Source organism: Schistocerca cancellata, chromosome 1 (genome assembly GCF_023864275.1).
Source record: "Schistocerca cancellata isolate TAMUIC-IGC-003103 chromosome 1, iqSchCanc2.1, whole genome shotgun sequence".
NCBI lineage: Eukaryota > Metazoa > Arthropoda > Insecta > Orthoptera > Acrididae > Schistocerca > Schistocerca cancellata.
In genome coordinates this window covers 912,026,315-912,054,021 of record NC_064626.1, presented here as the reverse complement: position 1 = coordinate 912,054,021, position 27,707 = coordinate 912,026,315, and the positions used below count along the sequence as shown (strand labels likewise).

General features: G+C 39.8%; 1 protein-coding gene across 1 annotated transcript in view; it reads left to right on the top strand.

The window, feature by feature from the left end:
- LOC126191255 (venom carboxylesterase-6-like) overlaps positions 1 to 27,707 on the top strand; it is a 201,908-nt gene that overhangs the window by 124,503 nt on the left and 49,698 nt on the right. The window contains exons 4-5 of the mRNA XM_049932068.1: positions 19,616 to 19,801; positions 22,907 to 23,097. Of these exons, the coding sequence (XP_049788025.1) occupies positions 19,616 to 19,801; positions 22,907 to 23,097 (377 nt within the window). The remainder of the gene's footprint in view (positions 1 to 19,615; positions 19,802 to 22,906; positions 23,098 to 27,707) is intronic.

Here is a 27,707-nt window from a genome sequence, read left to right as displayed (position 1 = left end):
TCCTTTGCATGATCAGAAATCCATTCATATATAAACTGCAACAGACAAAAACTTCATTATTAGCCAATTTATCCCAGGCGACGCCACCAATTGTAATCTAGCCCTCCCTCACACCATTTGTTGATTGTCACTGTCTTTATGGTTAACTCATAAGTTTTGAGAGGAGTAAGATTTAAAATAAACTTTTTACTTATTTTCTTTTGTTGTAGTTGGCTCCAGTTCTTCACTTTTAAGGGCTGATTCTTGAAGCCAAAATTTTTGTCATTATGTGTTCTCATAGTTTCAACGGACGTAACAAATTTGAAGTGATCCTGCACTGAATTTTTGTTTTACTCAAAATTTTATTCTATCACATTTTTCTATATCAGACTGTCTTTACGATTTCCATATCAACAAAGCTGAAGATTACATTGTTCTTCCCAAAAATAAAAACACGTCCAATCACATCGGAGGCATGCCCACTACTACTTCACTCTATGGTACTAACAAAAACTCCAAAGGGTTTGCAAATTTTCTTGACAAATGAATTTCTATTAACTTATGTTATTATTTTATAAATACTGCCAAACTGCATAAATAATAATAGAAATTTTAAGTGTGCTAAATATTTGCAATTTCAAATGTTTCTAAAAAAGAGTAATTATAACTGTAATTACAGAGCTAGTACATATTGATTGTAATAAAGAAAATAAAGTAATTTCTTTATACAGATTTTAGTTTCAATTATAGCACATCATATACAAAATCATATGAAATTCTCTTAGAAAAACAGCTGAGACAGTGTTAACCCATTCAAAACACAAAAAAATATTTTTGGTATCGGTTACATCTGTTGATGAGAAGTAATGCTAGAGGAAGTTGTCCCTTTACAATCTGTACCCTTCTCTACATCCATAGAGTTCCTGCACCTATGGCATACTTCCATAATTTTTTGCACATTACAAGGAGTTTCATTCCAAACTTCCATGTATTGTAATCATCCTTCTTTGTTAGTTTGTGTACCACTGGAGTAGTGGTTTTGGTTAAACTTACATTTGAAGATATTTTCTGAAATCCAAATTCACAGACAAATTACATAACTGATTTCTTTTAAAAACCAAAAGTTCAGATGCTTGTTCAGTTATTTATCTTCCTGACCACATCACTTACATAGTTTACTGCACAGATATACTGTTGTGGGACCAAAACTTTTTAGCAGAGCAAGGTCTGTGGTGGTAAAGATAAATAATACTTGCATTGAGAGAGAACATATTACATGGTACACACACAGATAGGAACTTCTACACAAAGATGGTTCACACCTCATAGACAGTGAGGACAAGGAAAAAAAGAAAAAAATGAGGCCAGACTGCTAACATACTAACAATTATTAAACTTTCCATCTACTGATTTCTGTTCAGATTTTAATTCTTCTGGATACACTTTAAGCCAGATTTCTGCGCATGTTTTAATTCTGAGATGTGACTATTGATTTGCTCACATTTGTTCTGCATTTCAGACTTGTAAAAGGTCATTATTGGATTTTATTGTAGATTCTATTGTAGATAGCAATTCAGATTACAAAAAATGCTATAGAATATTATTTCAGATTTCAAAACGTCATTATTGGATTTTCTTTCAGCTTGCAGCTTCAATTCCTTCTCTCCCATATTGGGTAAAGCCACTCTCAATAAATCACCCTGAGCTGTTTTTTTCTTTTTTTCTTTTCTTTTTTTAAAATCAACTGGAGAATTGTCTAAATCCTGATTCCTAGTAGCCTCCACCCCCCAATTATGACTCACTATATCTTTGTTTGTTATAATTTTTATGAACTTGATCACAAGCCACTTAATCCATAAATATCATTATTTGAAATTTATGTATTTATCTTTTCTTTTATTCTGGCATGTTGTTTAGAAGTTCTCTGTTTCCTTTTTATTTCATGATTAACAATTTCTCTAGACACAAATTTGGTTCATAATATTCAAATTCAAGTTAATTCCAAAATGTTTACATTTTCTTGCTACACAATCGCTTTTGTAAATCATCTTTATCTGAAAGACAATGGGAAATTTATATCTTTGCAAGCAACAAAGGATGCCAGCATGAGACCACACATCTAATCGGCTTCTGTTCCCACAGTCCAATCAACAAGCATTGTTACTAAAATTTGAAAGATGTTTTTGCATTGCTTTATCAGACCTCTCTGACATATAAATGCTATGCAGAATGTAATGAGGAACAGCAGTGTACATAACTAATTGGACAGTGGTTTTTGCATTAACCAAGAAGATTTTATTAACACTCATACTGATTTTGTAGAAATATCTGTGGCTCAGCTCATCATCTTGATGTATTGCAAGGGATGATTCTTGAGGTCTGGTTTTGTATAGTACCAGTGGAGATATTAATTCACTGGATATAGACACCAGGATTTATTTCCAGTTCCAAAATTTTAAACAATGAACTTTTTATATTCAACTTGATGAACATCACAAAAGAGGGCACAGGTAAATAAATATTGATTCCAAAATTGCCTTTCAGTTCCATGTGTCATTAGTATTTGTGAAATGAGGTAAAAATGACATTTGTGCAACACACTGAGTTCACAATAATCAGGTCAAAAATAGAAGTCCACTCCATAACATCAACAAGGCTAGACAGTCCTCCTTGAAAGCTGAACAAAGACTATATTACAAGAAAACTTTACAAAGATAGCACAACTCATTGGTACAAAGCACGAGCTATACATTTAGTGGGAGTTGCCCATTCCCAGCCTGGAATTCACTACTGTTTCGCCTGGATGAAGGCTGAGAAACTTAAAACTTGTGTGGCATCGCTAGATGCAATAATAAAGAATTAAATATTACTTAATTTATTTCTCTTTGTACAACTTGCTGCCATATCTGCAGTGGTGGCTGGTCATGTAGCAAGTTGAGAAAAAATATGCTGTACACAGTGACTACTTCAGGCTGCCATAGTTCACAGTATCAGCCATGTGCACAGGCCAATGACTCCTAGTAAGTAGGTTGCTGCCTGTGTTGTGGAAGGCATGCACCATTGGAAACTTTGACAAGACAGTCCCAATACCAGCAGATACATTCAAAAAATATTTTGTAAGCTGTGCTAATGATATCAAAAAGTTGATCAGTAAACCCTATGTAACATATATAGATTATATTAAGAGTGCAAACCTAAATCATAATAGGGCCAGATCATCATTGAAACACTTTAAAAAGGTATGCCAACATGAAGTTCTTAAAAAAAATTCATACAGTACAGATATTTTTAATGTGTCAAACAATCTGTTGAAAGAAATCGTACATTGCATTGCAGCACCATTAACATAGTCTATAAACCTGTGTCTCATAGAAGGGGTTTTTCCTGATCCTCTCAAACTATCCAAGGTGACTCCAGTCTTTAAGAAGGGTATCAATCAGATCCCGCAACCTACAGACCAATTTCATTAATTCCAGAACTAGGAAAAGACTTTGAGGGCATAATATATCAGCAGATGTATGAGTACCTAGAACTAAATGAAATGTTAAGTGCATCACAGTTTGGTTACAGAAAAGGAAGGTCAGCTATACATGCCATAGAGCTCTTAGTCAGAGACATTTTAGCAGCATTCAAGGAGCATGCGTTCGAGGACCATGCTCACACACAGGTAACCTTATGTGATCTGAGCAAAGCCTTTGACTGTGTTGACCACTCACTTTTGATTTCTAAATTTGAATACTATGGAATATGTGATAAAAGTTTAAAACTCGTCAAATCATACCTCAATACAGGAAATAGGTGGTGAGTTCAAGAAGTCATCTGTCAAACACACTCTAGGTTCAACACGGAGTGCTGCAGGGATCTAAATTGGGACCATTTCTCTTTCTTGTACACATAAATGACTTACCAGGAAATATAGATGTAAAGACGTATATGTATGCAGATGATACAACTTTTCTATCTGTAAACCATGTATTTGATAATCTTGTAAGTGGTATGAAATTGGCAAAAGAAAATGCAACATCATGGTTTAATGCATATGGTCTACTATTAAATGAGGGAAAGACCCAGAATATGTGGTTCAGTCTATCAAAGACTACAAAAATAGAAAAACAAAAGGCAAAGTTTTTAGTCACTATACTTGACAACAGTATAACATGGAACTCTACATACTTGCTGAACTACTTAATTTAAGTGTAACAAATCAAAGGCATGACTACTATACAAGAACCTGTACTTCTCTGCTGTTGCCACAAAATAGATTAGCTAAAACTAACAATAATCACAAGTATATGTCAATTAAAATATATAACAAATTGTCTAAGAATGCATTAATCAAGCCTGACAAATTATTTGAAGAAAATGTACATAACTTCTTGTTATCTAATCCATTTTATTCATTAGAAGAATTTTTAGAAATGCCCAATATTAACTTAAATATGTAAAAATTTATTTTGTAAAATTAATAGGTTAGGTGAACGGATGAAGTCTGTTGCATTTAATAATGCTGAATGACCAATAAAGAACCTGAATCTGAATCTGAATCTGCATGGAGATGACAGTGACCACAGAGCATGTATGTTGTCTCTCACACACTGTTCTGGGAGTACACTGTCCCTCCCAGGTGACTACCTGTGTTGTCCCAGGAGATGGACTGTGATGTCATATGGTGTGAGGTTGTGTTGAATACTGATCCTGACCCTGTGATTTAGTAGGCCGTCTGCCCCAAGCAAGCCTGGAGTTTAGAGTAGTTTGTACACCAGGTTGGAACGGTGTTGGTGAGTGCCTTTACTACCCATCAGTGGCAGCTGGTAGTAGAGGCTGTCTTCTGTTACCTATGGGTGTGGATCAGTGGTCATCTCATAAGGAGGCAGGAGAATGACCAGTATTGGAACAATCTTGTAAACAAGACGTCAAAATATGATAATTAGAGAATTGATTACAATGAGATGAAAACCATCAATCTTACTGATTGACAAACCCTAGCCAAGTGAAATGGAGTACTCATGGCATTGAGGAGACGCTCTTTTCCATGTCATTCATCATGGCTGAATTGGTTCCACTCTCTACAAGTTGTCAGCAGTCTTCTGTTTGCTACATTTGCTTAACCAATTTGTTTCAGTGTCTTAATTGCTTTGTCAAACCTCTGATATGCATTGTTGCATCCTCCTTAGCATTTCTTACATTATGTTATGAGAGTAACAGAGGCAGGTTAGTCTGCATTCATCTAACAATTTTCTGCTGAGCTTGCTTGTACTCACCACAGCCATGCAGACATATTAATGATGCTTTCCAGTGACGAACTAATTCTGTTGAAATGTTTACACCTAGTAGCCTTCCTTGTGCTTGAACAAGGCTATTCCATTTGCACTTAGAAAATTTCACTCTCATTTTTCCTTACTTCCTTGATGTGTAATACTCCTCTCCACTTAAATAAAAGTCATCCCAAATTTTACTCTTTCTTAGCCTTCTAGTAAACTATCTTATTTATTTAAACTTTCTCTTAATATTTGGATCCTTTAACCACAGAAAAATCTTATCCTAATTTAATATTGTCTTCCTAGTTTGCTTCTTCACAGATTATGTCTCTCAAATCTATTAGTTACTTGTATGATTCCACTCTATGGAAATTTCATGAAGAGCTTTGTCTTTTGCATGATTGCTTTCCCTTACTAGACAAAAATAAACTGCACAAATAAATGCTAATATCCCAGTAACACTAGCATTTGATACATTGATAGAAATGATATTCCATCTGTGTTTCTCTTGATATTACCACATATGCTATAACATTTCATCTGATGAAATTTGTCCTTTCTCTGAAATGATTAATTCATCTATTGTCTGTAGTTAAGTGGGATTGAAGGTACTGTTCAGAAAGGTTAGGTTTCGTTTGGGTAACTCATTTAAAGATTTCTTCAGCCAGTACAACATTGGTCAAGTTCCTATAGTTATCATGGTACCTGTAATTGTAACCGGAAGGTGGAACTGAGTTCTAGCTAGATCACATGTGGTCCATTAAGTAACAACTCACTCTGTCTTAACTCTAGTTTCTTCATACCATTAAATGTGTTATCGTTGTAGCAATTTACTATTACTGTGTTTGGTAAGAACATAGAATATATTAAGTGACTGCCAACCTGCTGTAAGTATAGTGTGGCATTGATACTACCCTTTGCCCTCTGGTGCTTCAATATTTCTTAGGAATAACTGCATTTCACATGATCACTTGTCGGTATATACCACACAAACTGAACAAATGGTGACTAACGCCTTGACACAGTTGCTAAGATCCCTCACTGACATAACATCATGTGTATCCCATTGTTCCAAAAGATGTAAACTTCACCAGTTTCAACCTTATATTGATAAGTTTGAATTCGACTGTATATGAATGGATCATAAAACACAAGTAATGAGAATGTAACCCTACTACTGGGGATTGTATCTTAATGTATACCATAGCCTGATCCAAATAAACCTTAGCTGTAGAAACATAAAATAAAAATGCCATATTACTTTTTACTATAGGTGCAACTTGTTGTAACCCTGTCAGAGGTTCTTTTTCTGCTCACTGTAGTTCTAATAAGCACTGCTGTGGTGATAACAGTGTTGTACTTCTTTGTCCTTGTGTGGCATGTGAACTGTTTCTTGTACCCTTTCTTCTTCCATTCTGGTATCTTCCAAGCTGTTAGCTAGTTCCTGTAGCAATCTGGCTACTACTAATTTCTCATCTGGCATCCTCAAATGATTTTGGATCTCTTTCACATGTTTGTTTACCATTCCCATTGTTTCTTCTGTATACTGCTTCAACTTGGTTGTTCTTCTTTGCATAGTTTTGTTATGTTCAACATTCCCTGTTCCATGTTAGTGTTCTGTGTTGTATGCCAACTTACAGCTGTTTATGTGTTTATGGCCATTTCCTGTATTGTCCCTATTCTACTATTTAAATCTGTGATGCCCTCATTATCTACTGTCCCCAATATTGTTTTTAACAGTTCTCCAGCAGCATCTAGCCATCCTCTCTTGTTTCACGCTAGCATTTTTGGAACTATCCATGTCAGTTGTTGTAACTGAGCCCCAAGTTTTTCATAGGAAAACTTAAACTCTTGATACTCATTCCTTCTCTTAGCATCTTCCCTTTGGTTGCTTCAGTAGATAAAGTCTATGAACATATCCTGTAACCATTAGATTTCATTTATTACCTCCTAGATGTCAAATGTGGTGAGGTTTAATGACCATTTGTGATTTTTGAGAAACTTGTCTGTTTTCCGTGAGAATTGTTGTGACAGTGCCACGAGATTTAAAAGTGCCGCTACGTCAGTACGCAAACATGGCGATAGAGGCACTCCGCAGCTCGGCTGAGCGCGGGAGCGCCACCTGGCTATGAACGGCGCCGGCCGCATGTCACGGCACGGAGTTGAGTGACAGCTACGGAGTTGGTAGCATGAAACCCACTATTGTTCTACGTTTGTGTATCCACGCAGTTTATTAGTACATTAAAGGTTATAACACTTTTTGGCGACGAGGTCGGATATTTTTTTCCAGCGTTGGAGTATTGCGCGTTCGTGTCTGGGCAGACATGGAACAGCTTATGCAAGCGCTCATTGAACAACAAACACAGCTGACGGCTGCTATTCAGGCGTTGTCGATGTCGCTTACTCATCGTCTGTCGTCCTCTTCTCCGCCTCCGTTCCCTCCTTACGACGAAGCCGCTGAGGACTGGGAGGATTATGAGAAGCGTTTGCGGCAACACTTCTTGGCTTTCGGCGTTGTCGACGCCCCGATGTGTAAGTCGTTATTTCTATCTTGGATTTCACCATGGATCTATCAGCTGCTATCTCAGTTAGCCCCTCTGCAGGAACCTGCCTCTCTGTCCTTCCAAGAAATGTGTGACTTATTGTCTAACTATTACCGAAAAAACACCCACGTTGTTGCCGCCCGCGTGGCGTTCTACCGGTGTCATAAACAGCCCCATCAATCTTACCGGGCTTGGGCGGCGGAACTATACGGTCTGAGTAGGAAATGTCAGTTTGTCACGGACACTCATCATGAGTCTTATGCTGATTCAATGGTTAGGGATGCTATTCTACGGCTTGCTCCTGATAAAGAAGTTCGGCAACGTGCCCTACAACTGCCAAACCCGTCGTTGTCGGAAGTTCTAAGCATCGCCCAATCCTTTGAAGTGTCTCACGCTGCTGGCGCGCAAATAGACGCGTGGTGTGATGTGGGCGCTGTACAGTCAACTTTTGACACGGACAATTTGCCAGTTTCCCAGGAGGACGATGATGTGGCGGCGGTTCACTCGCGTAAACAACATCGCGTTGGGCCGCAACGCTCGCAGCGAAAACAGCAACCACAGAAACAGGTTCGTTCCGCCCTTCCTTCTTGTCCACGTTGTTTCGTACAGCATGACAGGGCCGCATGCCCAAAACGTTGGGCCACGTGTAATTCATGTAGGAAAAAAGGCCACATTGCTTCTGTGTGTCAATCCCCTCACGTTCCTGTCGCCGATGACGAGGCATCGGACATGGATGTTAACTGTGTGCTTTCTCAAACAAATAAGTTGTTTGTTACTGTTCGTGTTCTGGATAAAGACATTCGCATGCAAGTGGACACTGGCTCTGCAGTAACTCTCATTAATTCTCGCACGTATTTGGAGTTGGGCTCCCCTCCCTTGTCTCCAGTTACGCGAAACTGAGAACTTATAATAAACAGAAAATTCCTATCGTTGGCCAGTTTGATGCTTCCACTGCTTACAAGTCTGTTGTTCGGCCCCTCACATTTTATGTGGTGGATCATGCGGGCACTGAAAATCTGTTCGGTTATGATGCTTTCCAGTTGTTTGGGTTCTCCATTGATGATGATGTGCACCTCATATCTGAGGATATTCTGTATCAACAGCTGGATGGATTGTGTTCTGAATTCTCGTCCATGTTCTCTGCTGGTCTGGGTCGTGCCAAGGATTTTGAAGCCCACATTACTCTTAAACCTACAGCTCGCCCTAAGTTTTTCCGGGCACGCCCTATTCCGATGGCGCTGCGTGCACCTGTCAAGGCTGAGATAGACAGGTTAACAGCTTCAGGGATTCTCCTTCCTGTTACCTCCAGCGAATGGGCATTGCCCATCGTGGTGGTTTCTAAACCCAATGGGAGTCTGCGATTGTGTGGCAATTTTAAAGCCACTGTCAACGCTCAGAGCCTCATTGACACTTATCCTCTTCCCCGTCCTGAGGAGTTATTTACCAAGCTCGCTGGGGGCCAGTTCTTTTCCAAACTTGACTTATCGGAGGCGTACCATCAGTTGCCGTTGGATGCGTCTTCCAAGGAATTTCTCGTCATCAACACTCCTTGTGGGTTGTATCAGTACCAGCGGTTACCATTTGGTGTCACTAGTGCGCCGGCCATTTTTCAGCGGTTTTTGGAACAGCTCACGGCTTCCGTTCCTGGCTGCATCAACTACCTGGATGACATTGTTGTCACGGGGGCCTCCACTGAGGAGCACCTTCGCAATTTGCGTTCATTATTTCGGGTTCTGCATTCGGCTGGGTTGAAGTGCAATCTGGACAAGTCACAGTTCTTCCAACCCTCCATTGTGTATCTTGGTTTCCACCTGTCCCGTGAAGGTATACGTCCTCTACGTCAGCACGTTGCGGCCATCACCGCTCTCCCCCGGCCGTCTACGGTCAAAGAACTTCAGGCGTTTCTAGGCAAGATTGCTTATTATCACAAATTCATTCCATCTGCGGCGGCGGTGGCTCATCCTCTGCATCAGCTGTTACGCAAAAACGTTCCTTTCTGTTGGTCCGACGAGTGTGAGCAGGCTTTTGTTCGCCTGAAGGCTCATTTGCAGTCGGCGCCTTGTCTTGCCACCTTCCATCCGGGTCAGCACTTGGTTCTGGCGACTGACGCGTCACAGTATGGCCTAGGGGCTGTTCTCGCCCATCGGTATGAGGATGGGTCAGAACGACCCATCGCCTATGCTTCAAAGACCCTCAACGATGCCCAACGGCGTTACTCTCAAATCGAAAAGGAGGCGCTCGCTATCATTTATGCGTTAAAAAAGTTCAGCGTTTTTTTGTATGGTTCTAAGTTTCACCTCATCACCGACCACAAGCCGCTGGTCTCTCTGTTCAGCCCTTCGGCGTCGCTTCCGGATAAGGTGGCTCACCGCCTGCAACGTTGGGCCTTATACTTGTCTCGTTTTCACTATGAGATTCACTATCGCCCCACGGCCCAGCACGCCAACGCTGATGCGTTGTCGCGTTTGCCAATGGGCCCCGACCCGGTTTTTGATCGAGATGAGCTGCTCTGTTTCCACATTGATGAGGAAGAACGTCGTGCGGTTGAGGGTTTTCCGCTTACAGGTTCGCAGGTCGCGTCGGCTACTGCGCGGGACCCGGTCCTGCGTCGGGTGATCGGTTTTGTTCAACAGGGTTGGCCGGACAGGACCAAGGGCCGGGTGTCGGATCCCCTTCGCAACTACCATGCCTTGCGCCTTCGTCTGTCTGTTCGTGAGGGTGTTGTTCTTTTGGCCACGGATGGTGCATCTCCACGGGTCGTGGTGCCAGCTTCTCTTCGCAAAGATGTTCTCAAACTATTGCATGAGGGCCATTGGGGGATCTCTCGGACTAAGTCCCTGGCCCGCCGGCATGTTTATTGGCCCGGTATCAATTCGGACATCTCCCATATGGTCGCTGCGTGTGGTCAGTGTGCTCAACAACTGGCTGCACCCCGTGCAATGCCCTCTCCGTGGCCTGATCCGGTGCAGCCATGGGAACGGGTGCACGCTGACTTTGCCGGCCCCTTCCTCGGCGCTTATTGGCTCCTGTTGATTGACGCCTTCTCGAAGTTTCCATTTGTGGTTCAATGTCTGTCGCCCACCACTGCGGCGACGACGCTGGCTTTGTCCAAAATTTTTGCGCTAGAAGGTCTTCCCTCCACGATCGTCACGGACAATGGCCCTCAGTTCTCTTCGCAGGCCTTCCGTGATTTTTGTACTGGACAAGGGATTCATCATGTTACAGCACCGCCTTTCCATCCCCAATCGAATGGGGAGGTCGAGCGCCTTGTCCGCACTTTCAAAAGCCAGATGAAAAAATTCCTTACTGATTTTTCTACCGATGACGCTCTGTTGCAATTTCTGAGTTCTTATCGCTTCACGCCTCTGGGTGATCGCAGCCCCGCTGAACTCTTGCATGGCCGCCAACCGCGCACTCTACTGCACCTGCTTCACCCTGTCAGGCCTAGTCCTGTGTCCCCTAGTGCGGGAAAATACTCAGTAGGCGCCGACGTGTGGGCACGAGGGTATGGATCTCGCCCTAAATGGATTCCAGGGGTGGTCAAGGCTCTTCGCAGCCGCCGGCTTTGTGAAATACGTACGGACGACGGCACGGTTGTTCGTCATTACGACCAGATGTGCCCACGAGTGGTGGCCACGCCGGTGCCACCGCCCCTTCTTTCGCCTCCACCAGCCCGAGAAGCCAGTCCTGTCGCTGCTGCCGGTCTCCCGTGCGTGTCGCTGCAGCTGCCGTCGCTGCCGCTTCCGAGTACGCCTGAACCGGTCCCAGTCGCGACGCCGCCTCCTCCGGGACCCATCTCGCTGGAGCACACCCCCAGGTCCACGACACCTATGGACGCTGCTCCGGAGTTTTCACCCATCATCTCGTCCAGGAGGCGCGTTCCACGCACAAGCTTCCGTCCTGGACATTTTCGACCATATTCTCGTGTTTCTCCGCGGGATCTTCTCGGGGTCTCCCAAGAGGCCATGGATGTCTCCGCACTGTCCGTGTCTCCAAGGAAGTGAGTGTTTTTTTTTTCAAGGGGGGAAAAGTGTTGTGACAGTGCCACGAGATTTAAAAGTGCCTCTACGTCAGTACGCAAACATGGTGATAGAGGCGCTCCGCAGCTCGGCTGAGCACGGGAGCGCCACCTGGCTATGAACGGCGCCGGCCGCATGTCACGGCATGGAGTTGAGTGACAGCTACGGAGTTGGTAGCATGAAACCCACTATTGTTCTACGTTTGTGTATCCACGCAGTTTATTAGTACATTAAAGGTTATAACAAGAATAAGATTCCATTTTCCAATGGCTGGATCTTAATTACAGAGGCTTCACATATGTGTAAAAATACCATGCTCATGATAATATATTTTGCCATCATCTTCAGCACTACCTAGGAGAAAGGAATTATCATGAATCCCCTCCCTCCTTGGAATGAAGGTGTACCTCACACAAAACTACATGTACTACAGCAAACTAAATGAGATAACATTAACCTAGGTAATGCAAGATGACGTCATACACAATATACGAGGGTCAGTCAAAAAGTAATGCCTCCTATTTTTTTTTCTACGTTTAATTGTCAGGAAATTTAAATGCAATTACATAGGTTGAAAACCACAACATTGAGGATCATTTTGTCATTTTTCAATGTAATCTCCGCCCATCTCTACAGTTTTGGTCCATCTTTGAACAAGGGCATGTATCCCAGCACGGTAAAAATCACAGCTCTGCTTCCTAAGCCATTGACGCACGGATGTTTTGACGGCCTCCTCATCTTCAAAATGAATCCCACGATGAGCTTCTTTTAGTGGCCTGAACAGATGGAAGTCTGATGGTGCCAGGTCAGGGCTGTATGGGGGATGAGGCAAAACTTCCCATCCAATTTTGACAATCTCGTCAGAGGTGTGACGACTGGTGTGTGGTCTTGCATTGTCATGCAAAAGAAGAACATCTGCCATTGATTTTGTTGGGCGAACTCGCTGAAGACGTGCTTTAAGTTTGTTGAGGGTTGTGACGTATTGAACAGAATTTATTGTGCATCCCTGCTCCAAAAAATCAACCAGAATCACACCCTCTGTATCCCAGAAAACTGTTGCCATAACTTTCCCTGCCGATCGCACAGTTTTGAATTTTTTCTTCCTCGGCGAGCTTGTGTGACGCCACTCCATTGACTGCCTCTTTGATTCGGGTTCAAAAAAATGCACCCATGTTTCGTCCCCGGTCACAATTTTTTTCAGAAACTCATCTCCCTCCAAACGGAAGCGCTGCAAGTGTTGGGAGGCTATTGTTTTCCTTGCCTCTTTATTCTGATCGGTTAACATTCTTGGAACCCACCGTGCACAAACTTTTGAGTACCCCAATTGTTTAATAATCGTGATCACACTGCCTTTACTAAGAGAAATAATGCGACACACTTCATCTGCAGTCACCCGACGGTCACCACGAATGATGTCATCAACTTGCTGAATGTTGTGTGGAGTCACTGCACTCACCGGCCTGCCGCTCCGCTTTTCGTCAGTCAACGGTGTTTGCCCTTCAGCTTCCTTACAACGACGAACCCATCGTCTAACAGTGCTGACATCCACTGTCACAACACCATACACCTTCTTCAGTCTTTCATGAATGCGTATGGGCGTTTCACCTTCTGCATTCAAGAATTCAATCACACAACGCTGTCTCACATGAACATCGATGTCGGCCATCTTACAAACTTCTGCTGTGCTGCCACCTGTTGACACAGAAAGTTACTACTGCAGTGGATTGCAGAAGAAGGTTTGAGGAATGGCGCCAAATTCAAATTTTTCACTTAACTTAATTTCTTTAAGTAGAAAAAAAATGGGAGGCATTACTTTTTGACCGACCCTCGTACTGTTACTCTGTCCCATGTCCCCAAACATATGTCTATATGGCACATTTTTTGCTAATTTTATGTTGCATAGTAACTTATTATTTTGTGGTAATGGTGAGGGTACTTGTGGCAATGCACCAATGGTACACTTAAAAGATCTTATCTGGTTAACATGTACTATTGATGTTTTCATTGGCAACTGCAACTTGAAACTGTCCAGTGAAGTCATCTCCAGTACCTGATACAGTTCTTGAAACATTGTCAAGAATTTCTTAGTTTTACCCTTTGGAGCACAAGGATTGGCCAGTAGGACCCACAGTCATACTACATACTCTGGTAACTTACTTGTACCCTGCCCAGTGCATTATTGATGCTCAAATGCTTTTGTGTTATGATGTTTTACTCACTGCCATACTTCTTTTAATGTATTGTTCCATGTCACTAAGTCATGTTATCCACCAAAATCACTCTTCAATCTGTCTGTTGGTAGCTCTTTTACCTCCATCTTCTGACAGTACATGGTAATGTGCTTGTTGTAACACTTCAGTTTGTAGAGCTGCCAGAACGATGACACGTGGACTGCGTTTTGTTGATCTAAACCTTCGTGCATAAGAAATTGTGGTTGTTTGTAATACAGTTGGCATTCTTTGTCAGCTTCTTGTGCCTTCTTCCAGTTCATCAACTTAATGCAGATTCTTATAACACCACAATTGTCCTACTAAGTTTGTCTGCATTTGTGTGTTTAACAGCAGGCTTGTGAACTACTTCATATTGAAATTCACTTAATTTCAGTGCTTATGTTGTTAGTTGACTTGAAGCACCAATAACCACTTGTAGCAAGCATGGTCTGTAACTGCTTTAAGTTTGCAACCATATAAATAACAACAGAAATATGAAATACCACATATTAAAGCTAGCATCTCTTTTTCTGTAGTGAAACCATAGCACTCAGCCATATTTAGCTGATGAGATGCAAATGCTACTTCATGTTCCTGACCATCTACATTTTGATTTAAAATGGCTCCTAAAGCAGTAATGTTTGCATCACATGATAGTATAATTTCTTTGGTAAAATCAGGAATAACTAACAAAGGATCTGAAGTTGGTATCACTTTTAAATTTTGAAATGCTATCTGACACTCTGATATCAAATGAAACATAGCCCCCTTTTTCAATAATCTGGTCAGTGGCTATGCAATTTCTGTAAACCCTTCAATGAGTTTTTAGTAATAATTTGCAAAGTCAACTAATGATTGTAACTGTTTTACTGTTTGTGAAATCACAAAATCACACACAGATGAAGTGAGATGAGAATCTATCCTCACCCCATCTTGGCTAATAATATGTTCAAGGTAATTAACTTGTAACTATGCAAAATGATATTTGTCAATGCTCAGCCTGAGATGAGCTGTTCTTAACCTATTCTTAGGCATTTCACATGTTAATCTAAATCTTTAGGATTGACTATGGTGTCATCCAAATAGACCATGCATTTTCTAACCCTAAAGGACTCCTTCTAACAAGATCTGGAATGTTGCAAGTGCGTTCTTTAACCCAAAGGCAATCTGGAATATTGATAGAGAGTGGGTGGTGCTGTAAACGTTGACTTAGGCCTATCTTCCAGACATACTCCAATTTGGCAATAACCACTTCTTAAATATATTGTGGAAAAGAATTTACATCACCTCAGGTTATCCAAAATCTTGGTTACATTAGAAATTGGGAACACATCAGTTACTGTAAGTTCATTTCAAAATCTGTAATCACAGCACAATTGCATCCTATTGTGCCTTTCTCAAGCTGCTGATCCATGAACTGTTCTATCAATGACTGTGGGTGCCTTGGTAACTGGTGTGTGATTACCATTGAAATCCAGTACTGAGTAATGAGTATGGTTGGTAATGGACCTTCTGAATTAAGGAAATCTTTGTACTTAATTAACAACAACTCCATGATCAATTGAGTGTTACCCTCTAAATGACTGACTTTACTACAATACAGATATACTGATGGTTTGCTTGATACTGTTATCTACCATTGACATAGTGATGTGTTTTTCATCAAGTACTTCAATTGTAGCTATTACCGATCCCTTTGGAAGACTCATTTCATCCATTCCGGAACCATTCAGGTTTATTGGCCATTTATGTCCCTAGCATGTCTCTTCTACTTCGCATTAAACAATACTGTTCATCCAAAGAGCCACTAATAGACAATGGTTCTATGAAACATAAAACTTGTTGTGGTATATCGAGATCTATTGTAACCAAAATTAGCATTCCTATACCTACTGGTATTCTGTAACACAAAACAACTTTTAATGTCCTTGTACACATTTTATTTGGTGCTACCTTAGCAATGGGTGTACCTTGCGACATAGAAACATATTTACATCTGTTGTATGCATTAGAAATGCATTCCTGTTGAGTTCAATTGTTTTATGTTAAAGGTCGATTTTGGCATGATGCCTAACCAGAAATTGAAAACCAGGTATTGCAGAAAGTCCCTGTCCCGCAGCCAGCAACACTTCCATTTGCCCACAAAAATATATGTTTCCTACCTTGAACTTGAGCTGTGTTGCCCCTACTGAATCTATACTATTATCCTGTATCGCATGCAATCTGTAACTTGGGGTTTACAGTTTCCTCTCATCCATGAGATCCAGACTCACAAACAATGCATGTGCCCCTGTATCCACCAGAGATCTGTAATCCTTTCTATTTGACCAAGCTATCAGGCAACAATCCACCTCTGCACATATTTTTACAGTACTGTGGTTTACTGAAAACACTTCCTGATAGAAGTAACATTCCCATTAGTAATAAAGGCTTCTCGGGCTTACAGCCATGTCAAGTAGTTTAAAATCCATGATCTTCCAGCCAAGTACTCCTTGGCCATTGTCAAGTGTTGACTGTCTTCTGGTTGCTCCTGTCATCCTTATATAGCCACGCTGCATTCGGTAACATCACTGGTACCTGCTCCATCACCATATATGGTAATGTTTACGTTGTGTGGCCAACGCACCCGCTTCAGTCTTCCAACGACCGGGTCCCATACTGTGCTTAGCTGCACGCTGCCGTCTTTATTGAACATGTTGTCACAAATTTTTATTTCAATTGCTTCTTTTATTATGCTATTCCAAAACCTGTTAATCCATGTGATAATGTCTTGTTGAATGCTATGTGATGACCATTTTCTAATTCATACTCTGCTACTGCGGATTCCTCTGTCTCTTTAGGAGCTGGCTTATCTTTCCTTTTATTGAACGGCAAGAACACAAAATTCTTTGAGTCCTCCTTCGAGTCTTTCTGTTTACATGTTTTCAGAACAATAGCTTGTGAAATCTGGTGGTTGCTGTAGTCATTTTCCTTAAATACTTTCCGTAAATGGCTCAGTTGCTTCGGCAAGTTTTCAGAATCTGAGACAGTTTTGGCTCAATGCACGAGGGTCCTCAGAACAGAACTTTTCTGTGATGAATGGTGATAGCTGTTAGCGTGCAGATATCAGTCTGTGTGGGTGGCTTTCTGGTAAATGCTGTGGCTGAGACACCCATTTGCTTTGCGGCTGATGAGGATATCAAAGAATGGCAAGGCACCATCAGTCTCTATCTCCATTGTGAACTTGATGTTGTCATGGATGTTGTTGATGTGGTCCAAGAATTCTCCTAGCTTTTCATGTCCGTGAGACCAGACAACAAATGTGTCATCAACGTAATGATGAAAGCAACTAGGCTTTTCTGGAGCCATGTCCAGGGTGATGTCTCCAAAGTACTCCATGAATAGACTGGCTACAACTGGAGCTAATTGCTTTCCATTGCAATGCTGTCTGTCTGGTTAAAGTATTCTCCATCATACAAGAAATATGATGACATCAGAGTATGCTTGAATAAATCCACAACACTGTTGTCAAATAACTGGGAGCGCAGATCTATAGAGTCTTTAACGGGAATGTGACTTGTATTTAGAAAGAATGCAGCTCGTTTCTTGGCTTTGGATTGGGAACGGATTGATGCAGCCACAGTAGCACAACAAATGTCATCACAGAGGGCAACCGCAGAAAGGCAGAAAGGGAAATTCGGCTGGCTTTCACAACAACAGCATGGACCAGAGCGGGAAAACAACAGAACTCATCGTTATCAACATGACGACAAGAATCATCAATACGGATGCCATGTCAGCTCTCAAGAAGGGACTTAATTACACACCATTGCTGCAGAGCATCCCTTTTGCTGACGTAATAAATGGTATGGAACAGGCAGTTCACAAGATGCCCAGTGAAACGGCAAAAGAAATTCACCGAGAAACGAGACGTGTTCATTCTAAATCCAAGCTGTTGACATCAAACATGACAAGATCTGAGCATAATGATCTTTTTGAACCCTGCAATGATCCACAACTCATAGTACTGCCAGCTGACAAGGGCAATGCAGCCATCATTATGGAACAATCCGACTATAATGCAAAGATTCGGTTGATGCTGGGGAGGAGACATATCAAAAACTGCCAAAGGACCCAACTTCAAGAATAATGAGGAAGAAGTCAGAGCTTCTCAAGAGGTCTTCACTGGAAGAGTCAAAAACCTCCTTCCTTGGGCACATTCATCACCTAAATTGTTGGTCTTCCAAAGGTTCACAAGAAGAACACTCCTGTACACTCCATCATGAGCGTCATTCCATCAGCGACTTACAGACTTGTGAAACATCTGGCCAACCTCCTTACCCCACACATTGGTCACTGTGTGCACCACATAAAGAATACAGCTGACTTCATCAGTCAAATTAAATGCCTGGGTCTTGGAGAAGGGGATATTATGCTCAGATTTGATATAGTGTCATTGTTCATGCATGTTCCCATTAAAGACTCTATAGATCTGCTCTCTCAGTTATTTGACAACAGTGTTGTGGTTTATTCAAGCACACTCTGATGTCATCATATTTCTTGTATGATGGAGCTCCCCAGTGGGAGCTAGGTGGTCCTTACCCCCATAGTGCTTCTTTCCAGGTGATAAGTGTTACATGTACCAATTTTGTTTAAATCAATCCAGGTGTTTAGAAGAAGACATGGAACATGCAAACATAATTACATTACATATACATTTATATGGTACAAGGTGTTTCCCCTAATATCATCAGGCACATTTCCTGTGGTGTTTCAGCAGTATTTAAACTTTGTTTTAAGAATGTGTACCTGGAGTCAGCCCCAACGAATGCTCCTTATCACCTCTTTCATGGAACATCTGATATCAAATGAATGCATTGGTTTGTTTTGTCTAATAAATAAAATTATTTTGAATGTGAAATAGCTCTGCTGTATGATGGTAGGAAACAGCTGGGGTAGGGCAGCACACATGTTGCTGCTGGAGTGCTGGTTACTCTTTGTGCTTTACTGTTTCTTTTAAAACATATATGACACTAAACTAACCTGGGAGCACACTATTGAATGGGCACACAAAATTCCTGTTCAAAACATTTTGTTTGTAATGGAAAATGAACTGACACTTTCCATTGACATTGGGTAGAAAGACATGATGAACAGTGTTTGTTTTCGCTGATTGAGCTCTTCGGAGGGACACCCAGTATATGACTCAGATATGAGCAAGAGACTATCCTAAAATGTTCTGTCTTTTTACATTATCCAGGATGAAAAATTAAATTAACAACATTCCTAACATGGTGTAGTTATTTCCAGTGTAATAATTGGCATATTAAGTGCTGTAAAATTACCCAACAACATTCCTAGCATAGTGTAGTTATTTCCAGTGTAATAATTGGCATATTAAGTGCTGTAAAATTACCCAATTTATTGAAATGTTTTTATTTCTTTATTTGGAATTTCTGTACTGAATACAGAAGTTAAGTTATTTCCAGTGCAATAATTGGCAAATTAAGTGCTGTAAAATTACCCAATTTATTGAAATGTTTTTATTTCTTTATTTGGAATTTCTGTACTGAATACAGAAGTTAACAGTAGAAGGAAAAAGATTGACATTGTTCTTTTATTTTCAGGTTTTCTAAGCATGGAACATGAATTGCTTCCAGGAAATAATGGTCTTAAAGATCAGTCAATGGCTTTATCATGGATCAAGAAAAACATTGAAAGATTTGGGGGTAACCCTGAAAGTATTACTATTTCAGGGACGTCAGCTGGAGGAGCCAGTGTACATTTCCACTATTTATCTCCATATTCTAAAGGTAAGTGATGGAACTTTGTTTAAGCCTTAGAAAAAGTAACATTTTCTTTTCTTTTTGCAACCCATCATCATCTTGTGTAGTTTCCAACTAGTGACCAAGTCTATTTGGAACAAAAGCTCTCCATTATGTACTGTTGCCCAGCATCTTCCTGTCTTTCCTTTGCTCCAGTCTTAATAATATCAAGTATTATATACTGATTCTATTATTTGCAAATGATGGTGGTATTGTTGATCAATATAGAGAGTAGCATACATGATTAATGCAGTTAATTATCTACTGCATGTAATAACTGTTGTCTTGTTGTATTTTTATTCTGCCCATGTGAAAAGTCCTTGAAATATTGACCTAACATTTTGGTGTCATTTCTTCTCTAGAGACAGGTACACCTATCCATCACCAAGTCGTAGCAAACACATTACAGTAAGAATTTGGAAGTGAAAATATTAGCTTGCTGTGAGCCAGACAGTTAAATCATTTTATAACATTATTGATTTAAAAAAAAAAGTCTACTCACCAAGCAGGCACGATTTAACTTTTACAAGCTTTTGGAGCCAGTAACTCCTTCTTCAAGCAGAAGCATTGAAGGGGAAGGAAGAGGGGTGAAGGAAAAGGACTGGAGAGGTTTAGGGAAAATGGTACAGCTTAGAAAAGTCACCCAGAACCATGGGTCAGGGAAATATTGCCAGAGGGGATGAGAACGAAAAACTGATTTTGGGCACTGCATCGGATGAGATTTGAAAAAAAGGTGGAAGACATGGTAATGTGCTAGACAGAGATTACTACTAAAACATCATTCACAAGCTAATAAGAGTGAAAAGCTAAGTGCATAGTATGTAACAGGGGTGGGAGAGGGGCTGTGAAAAATAGGTGGGTAAGACAATGAAATATGTAGAAAACTAAAATGGAGTGAAGAAAAGAGTAGTTACTGTGAATAAATGCTGAGTCAAAAGAAACTGACATCAATTAAAGCCAGGTGGCTGGTGAGAACCAAGGACATGTTGTAACGCTAGTTCCCACCTTGCAGAGTTCTGAAAAATTGGTGTCTGGGGGAAGACTCCAGATGGTGCATGTGGTGAAACAGGCACTGAGGTCACAATTGTCATGTTGTAGAGCATGCTTTGCAACAGGATATTGCGTGTTGCCATTATGTACCTCTGCCAATGCCCATTCATCCTAATTGATAATTTGGTGGTAGTCATGCCAATGTAAAGGGCTGAACAGTCTTTACATAACAACTGGTATATGACATGTGTCTTTTCACAGGTGGCTCTCCCTTTGATAGTATATGTTTTGCCAATTGCATGGCTGGAATAGATGGTTGTAGGAGACTATACAGGACAAGTCTTGCAGTAGGGACAGTCACAGGGGTAGGAACCTGAGGGTATGGAGATGGGTGCAGAAGAAGTGTAGGGTCTGACAAGGATATTGCTGAGATTGGAAGGTCGACAAAAAGCTATTCTAGGTGTGGTGGGAAAATCTCAGACAGGATGGTTCTCATTTCAGGACATGGTTTTAGGAAGTCATGGCCTTGTCGAAGTAGCTGTGCCTCTCATAATCTGGGTTCTCACTCGCTTCCACTTCCTATCTCTCCCATCTTCCTATCGTTCCCGCTGATTGATGAATACAAGACTAGGATAATACTACATGACAAGGGGTGTGTCCTGAAGTTGTTTTTTGGAGGGATCAGCAGTACCAGGATTGGATGTGATGGCCCAATAAATCTTCTTTTGAACTAGGCTGTTGGGATAATTACATCCGGTGAAGGCTGAAGTGAGAGTGGTTGTGTATAATTGTGAGGATTCTGCATATGAGCAAATGCATTTGCCTTGATTGCTAAGGCTGTATAACTTTTTTAATCTTTTCATTTACATTGTATTATCAATAACTGATTATTTTTGTTGTTATATTTTATAACACTGGGATCATGTATTTTATAGAGTATTTAGTTTAATGGTCTCATGGCAATATTAAGTAATAAAATATTCCCAAGATTTCAGCTGCATTACATGCTTAAATTCCCATGAGCTTTTGACCAAGCAGTTTTCTCCCCAGCCATTGTCAAAGAGGTAATTAACAGCTGTATCACGAATGGCCTCATTCCTGTTCTCAGCTGTGATAATACTATTGCTCAATCATCAAAGAAGATAGTATTTACATCATATATCTGACATACTCTCTTCAGTGTCATGATGGCCACTTTCCATGCTGTACCGAGTTACAAGCTGTCATCTTTATTAAGTGGTGTTTTTTATGGTTTTAATTTCAGTCACTAACAGCTGTATCACGAATGGCCTCATTCCTGTTCTCAGCTGTGATAATAATATTGCTCAATCATCAAAGAAGATAGTATTTGCATCATATATCTGACATACTCTCTTCAGTGTCATGATGGCCAGATTCCATGCTGTACTGAGTTACAAGCTGTCATCTTTATTAAGGGGTGTTTTTTATGGTTTTAATTTCAGTCACTTCTTATGTTATAATGTAATGGAAACCATGTACTCATGTAAAAAAGAAGTGTCCATTTTGTAAAATGTATTTTGCCATGACTGATTTCTTAGGGTAGAACAAGCATATAACCTCATGTGTTCTTTCTGGTGTTTTTTGCACATGTGCACTCTTTGCCCTACACTTACAATACACATAATGTGTTAGAAAACATCTTCAGTAAAGATGGCAGCTTACAACCATGTACAGAGCAAGAGCTGACCATTATGAGGTTGAAGTTGGTGCAGCATATGTTGGATGTAAATATTACCTTATTTCGTGATGAACAGTGGCATCAGTTACATTATAGCCAGCAGTGTGACAGTGCTATAAACAAGTGAGATTCAATCACCATTTGACAATGGTTGAAGTGTATTTGACTTGAAGTTTATGTAAATGTAAACAAATCATACAGTTGCACATTTGAGAATATTTATTTATTTGCTTTCCTGTTGAATACAGTGCATAGTTTTCAGTGAGTGTCATTTTTGTGCTGCCCCTTATAATATTCTCTAACATGAATATTTATTTTAGTGTTACGGGCAGTTCAAACCAATAATATATTTGTTATTCTTATGTATATAACATCTCATTTTCTACTGCCATAATTTGTAACAGGTTTGTTTCAGAAGGGGATGTCATTTAGTGGATCAAGCATTGTACCATGGGCAATAACTGAAGGCTCAAGGGAGAAGTCAGATAAGTTAGTCAGTCTTGTTGGGTGTGAAGCTGCTGCTCACAAGGATATTCTGAAATGTCTTAAGTCAAGACCAGCAAGGCAACTTGTTGAGATGACTAAACACTTCCAGGTACTAGAAAAACAAAATAGGATGTATTTGTATAAGTGAATGTGTGTGTGTCATCTTTCATTATCATCAGATTTTTGTATGTATATCTCTACATATTGTTGTTATCCAATAACTGTCATATGCTAGTCTGAGTATTTTTTTTTTTTTCATTTAATTATAAAAACTCACAGATAGATACAGATTCTGTTACTTATTTAATTTAACTTAAGAGAGTGGTATTACTGAAACAAAAATCATATGTTAGACTCAATACATCCATGATATTCCCACAACATAATTGAGTACGTAACAATGTATGATGCTTTCCACTTTGGTAGATCAAAAACTGTAGGTGAGGATGTGAATTACATCAAAGAAAAAATTCTGATGAGGCCACAGGTATTTGCAATGCACTGTGAATAATAAACTATGATGTCACAGGAAGATGTGAATGACATCCTCAGAAAGAACTTACACCTGTACTTGATATACTTCACAAGGCCTAAGCTATGCAAACAACAAATCCTACATCTAGCTTTGCAGTAGTATTAGAATTTACTTTATGAAGAAAGTGGGATCCATGAAAAACATGTCTTTACATATGTGATCTGATATAGTCCAAGTTGGAATAATCATCCATATAGTACTAGGAGGTGTTACAAATATAAATAAAGCCATCGCTAATTATGAAAAGCTGGTGCTTCTCCCATGACTTGGAAACATGAAAAATTCTCCAATTTTACATTCTACAGACCACTGTATTGTATTAATGACATTACTGCTTAGTTTTTAACGTAAAGATAAATACCCTTGTTCGAATAAGTGAAGTCAAAATACAGGTTGCATATCATTTTATCTTTTATAGTTAGTCACTTTACATTGCTTAGTTTTGTATTTATCCCAGTCTACATTAGATGGGGAAAGGAATTTAATGTCTATAGTATAAAAACAGTCAGTTTATCTACAATTTTTTTATGAATATAAATACAATGTCTAAATTAAAAGTAAAATCTTTAATAAGTCTGTTGTAATATTAATTAAAAACTAATATTGTATAAATCAAGAATCAACTGCTAAAACTAGTTTTGCAGCACTTGCATATATGTGAACATGTTTAGGTTTACATTCAAGGGAAGCAGAGAATGAAATAATAGCTTTATGAACGTGAAAAACCCTCTTCTGAAATAAAAGCAAACGAAGAACAAAAAGGCACTTAATCTGTTGAAATATGCATAGCTTTGCATATCTGTGAAATCAGAATCTGTCACTGGATAACATGTTCCTTTACCCCATGCATTGTAAGACTCTTGGACTTTTCTTGATCCTAAGGGTGATCAAAACATTACTACTCAAATCTCTCCCACTCTCAACAGCAGCTCTCACAAGGTTATCCAGTATGTGAGATGATTCCTGCAACAGCACACTGTAAATTTCAAGTGATCCCAAGCATGCTCAGTTGAATCCATCTCAGCAGATGCAACAAACAATTCCATTCATTTGAGTACCGCCAGCTGAAAGAATATATTTCCAAGATGGCCATGGAGTGCTTACGGAATGGCGTCTTGAATATTGAAGCAATTTCTGAAATTGTAGGGTCCTGTCTCCATAATTAATTACCTTTATTACCAATAAGAGTCATCTGACATTTTTAAATATCCATTACCCATAACATGATTGACGAACATCCCTGCTGAACCTATGGGATTGCATAGTGGAGACATTCATTGGTAACTGACCACCTCCTCATTCTTCTGTAATGATCATCACACATTGGACAAATCCTACACTCATGAACAGAATTCAGTGACACTGATACAGATTCCATTTCAGATGTTCCCTTACCCACCTTCTTTACACAGCATGGTGCTGTGAGGGTTTTATCTATTGTTCATAACCTAGAGACTACATTGAATGTGTGAAGATAGTTGCATACTGCCTGAGATTCTTTCGACACTCCCTCCCGCTCTTTCATCCCCCCCCCCTCCCCCACTTCCCCCACACTTACAACTGCCCCAGGTTGCTCAAAAAAGGCAGTACATAGTTATCCTGTATTCTCTTCAGGGTACCTATGAACCATAATTTGTAGTTAGTGGTTATCAGTTGGTGTTGTTGACCAGGTAACAACAATGGAGCAGATTTCAGTATTTTGCATCTCACCAGAAAAGTAGGATGTTCAAATCACTTAGCTGTCGTCATGCTAATTGGGTGGGCAGCATCCCACTTTGACAAACCTTGATGCTCTAAAGTGACATTGTGCTCACATTTTAAACTTGAAATTATCATTTTAGGCATGTTGACAAAGTGAGCAGCATACACAAACTTGTACATCTACTAAGGATAGAAGAAATCTTCCTTCTTCCATATTGACAATTTATACCATAGGTTTTCTTCAAAATGCAGACATTGATGTGCAAGTGATCAAGCAATCATTTGAAAACTGACTTAATGTTTGCAATGGATACTATAATTCTTTTTATAAGAATTATAAACCAACACAATTTTCTTTCAATCCTATGTACAGTAAAAACCTTAATTCTAACTACACTCATGGTAATGCTGAAACACAAGTTAATTCTTACATAAATATAAATTTAAAGTGAAGGATGACAAGTCCGTGCAACAGGGTATGCCAAAATGGAAGTTAGTCTCCTCAAGAGTCAGTCAAGACAAGACAAGCATAGTAATAGTGAAAAGTGTTCCAGTTTCGCTCATTGTAGCTAGCAGGCGTAACCTTTCACTTGTACCAGTGTGCAGATCCTCTTTAAAAACTCAGATACCTGTGAAATATTACCAGTCTGTGGATAAAAGAAATAATAGGAACAATCAAACAATGGAAAATCCAGGATGGAATGTAACAATATTATGAAAAGGAAAGTTGCTACTCACCATATAGCAGAGGCGCTGAGTCGCAGATAGGCACAACAAAAAGACTGTCACACTGAAGTGTGGTTTCAGTTGCGGTCATGTGTGTGAGTTGAATTTGTGTGTGTGTGTCTGTGTGTGTGTGTGTGTGTGTGTGTGTGTGTGTGTGTGTGTGTGTGTGTGTCTACATCAATTGTTGATGAAGGCCTTAGTGGCCGAAAACTTTATTTATTTATTTGTAACAGTCTTTTTGTTGTGCCTATCTGCGACTCAGCATCTCCGCTATATGGCGAGTAGAAACTTTACTTTGCATAATATTGTCAATAATAGCAATAACAACAAATGTATACACTGAAGCAATATAAACTAATAATAATTATTATTACATCCACTAAAGCAAGTCTTGAGAATAGCAGCCCCTTATCAAATTAAGAAATCATAGTGTGGAATTTTTATGACAATATAAAATATTAAGTGCAAAATTCCCAAAAAAAGAATAAAAAGTTGTAAAGTACAGTGTCTGCAAGGAATAATTATTTCCAATCTAAAGAGAAAATATTTTACAACAATAATTATTAATTCACAATAGAGAATGTTCAAATGAAAACAAACTGTTTTATGTAAAGGTGCAGTCTCTGCAAACTAGGATTACCAATGAGAAAAATTTAGAGAACCAGCATTCGAAGCAGACTGAAGAATGATTTAGATAAGATATGAGAAATTAGAACTAACACAGAGATGTACAGGCAGCAGTTTTTCTGTCGCTCTATTCATGAGTGGAGTAGGGAAGGAAATGACTAGTACTGGCATGTGTACTCTCTGCTGTGCACCATATGGTGGCTGGCAGAGTAGATATGTAGCTGTAGATATCAAAAGAAGCCAGTTCTTTGATGCTACATCAACAGATGTTGACTCATTTGGAGAAATAACTATTTAATATCCATTTAATATAACCCATTTGATGCAAATGATAGAGCAGACATGAAAAATATCTGTGTCTGCCATGAAAACACAGAATTTCAGAATAAATTATTGAATGTCCCACACACATACAAATATATAGGTAATCATAATGCCATCCAACTGCACAATATCCTCAGCATGTACCTGATCTTAAAATGCCCTGCTCACAAGACTCAAGCCTTTACATGTCAGGTTGAAGAGAATAATCAAAAATGTTGAAAACTAATCCTTAATATTGGATCCCTGTTGATCAGCAGTCTACTAATTCTAATAGAAAAATACTTCCAAGCCCAGTATCTTTGTATAACAACACAGACCATATAAACACCATACAATAAATAACTGTAAATAGAATACTTCAAATGCAGCAAATGAAATCATAAAGAAAAGGGAAATGGCACAGACTTGCAAATAAGCACTTACATGAAAAAAATTGCAAAATACCTTCAGATGAGTTTTACACAGAGCAAACATCAGGCAAACAAAAAAGAGAAGAGAGGAAGAGAGTAAGCACAGATGTCGCTGGTGGCACTGCACTTGAAACTAATGATTATTCTGCTTTGAATCACTTCTCTATCTACACACTTTTATGTCACATACAGTCAACCCATTCACACAGATGATGTTGACTTGTGCAATTGTGTAAGGAGAAGCATTGTGAAGGGCACTGCTTTCATCAGTGGATTCAAGTGGGGGGAGGGGGTGTTGCAGATAGGCTGTTGACAAGTTCAAAGGATCCAGAGGTCCCAGAGGTCAGTAACTGGTGCTGTTCACTCTATGCTAGAAATGGCAGTGGCAGTGGTAGA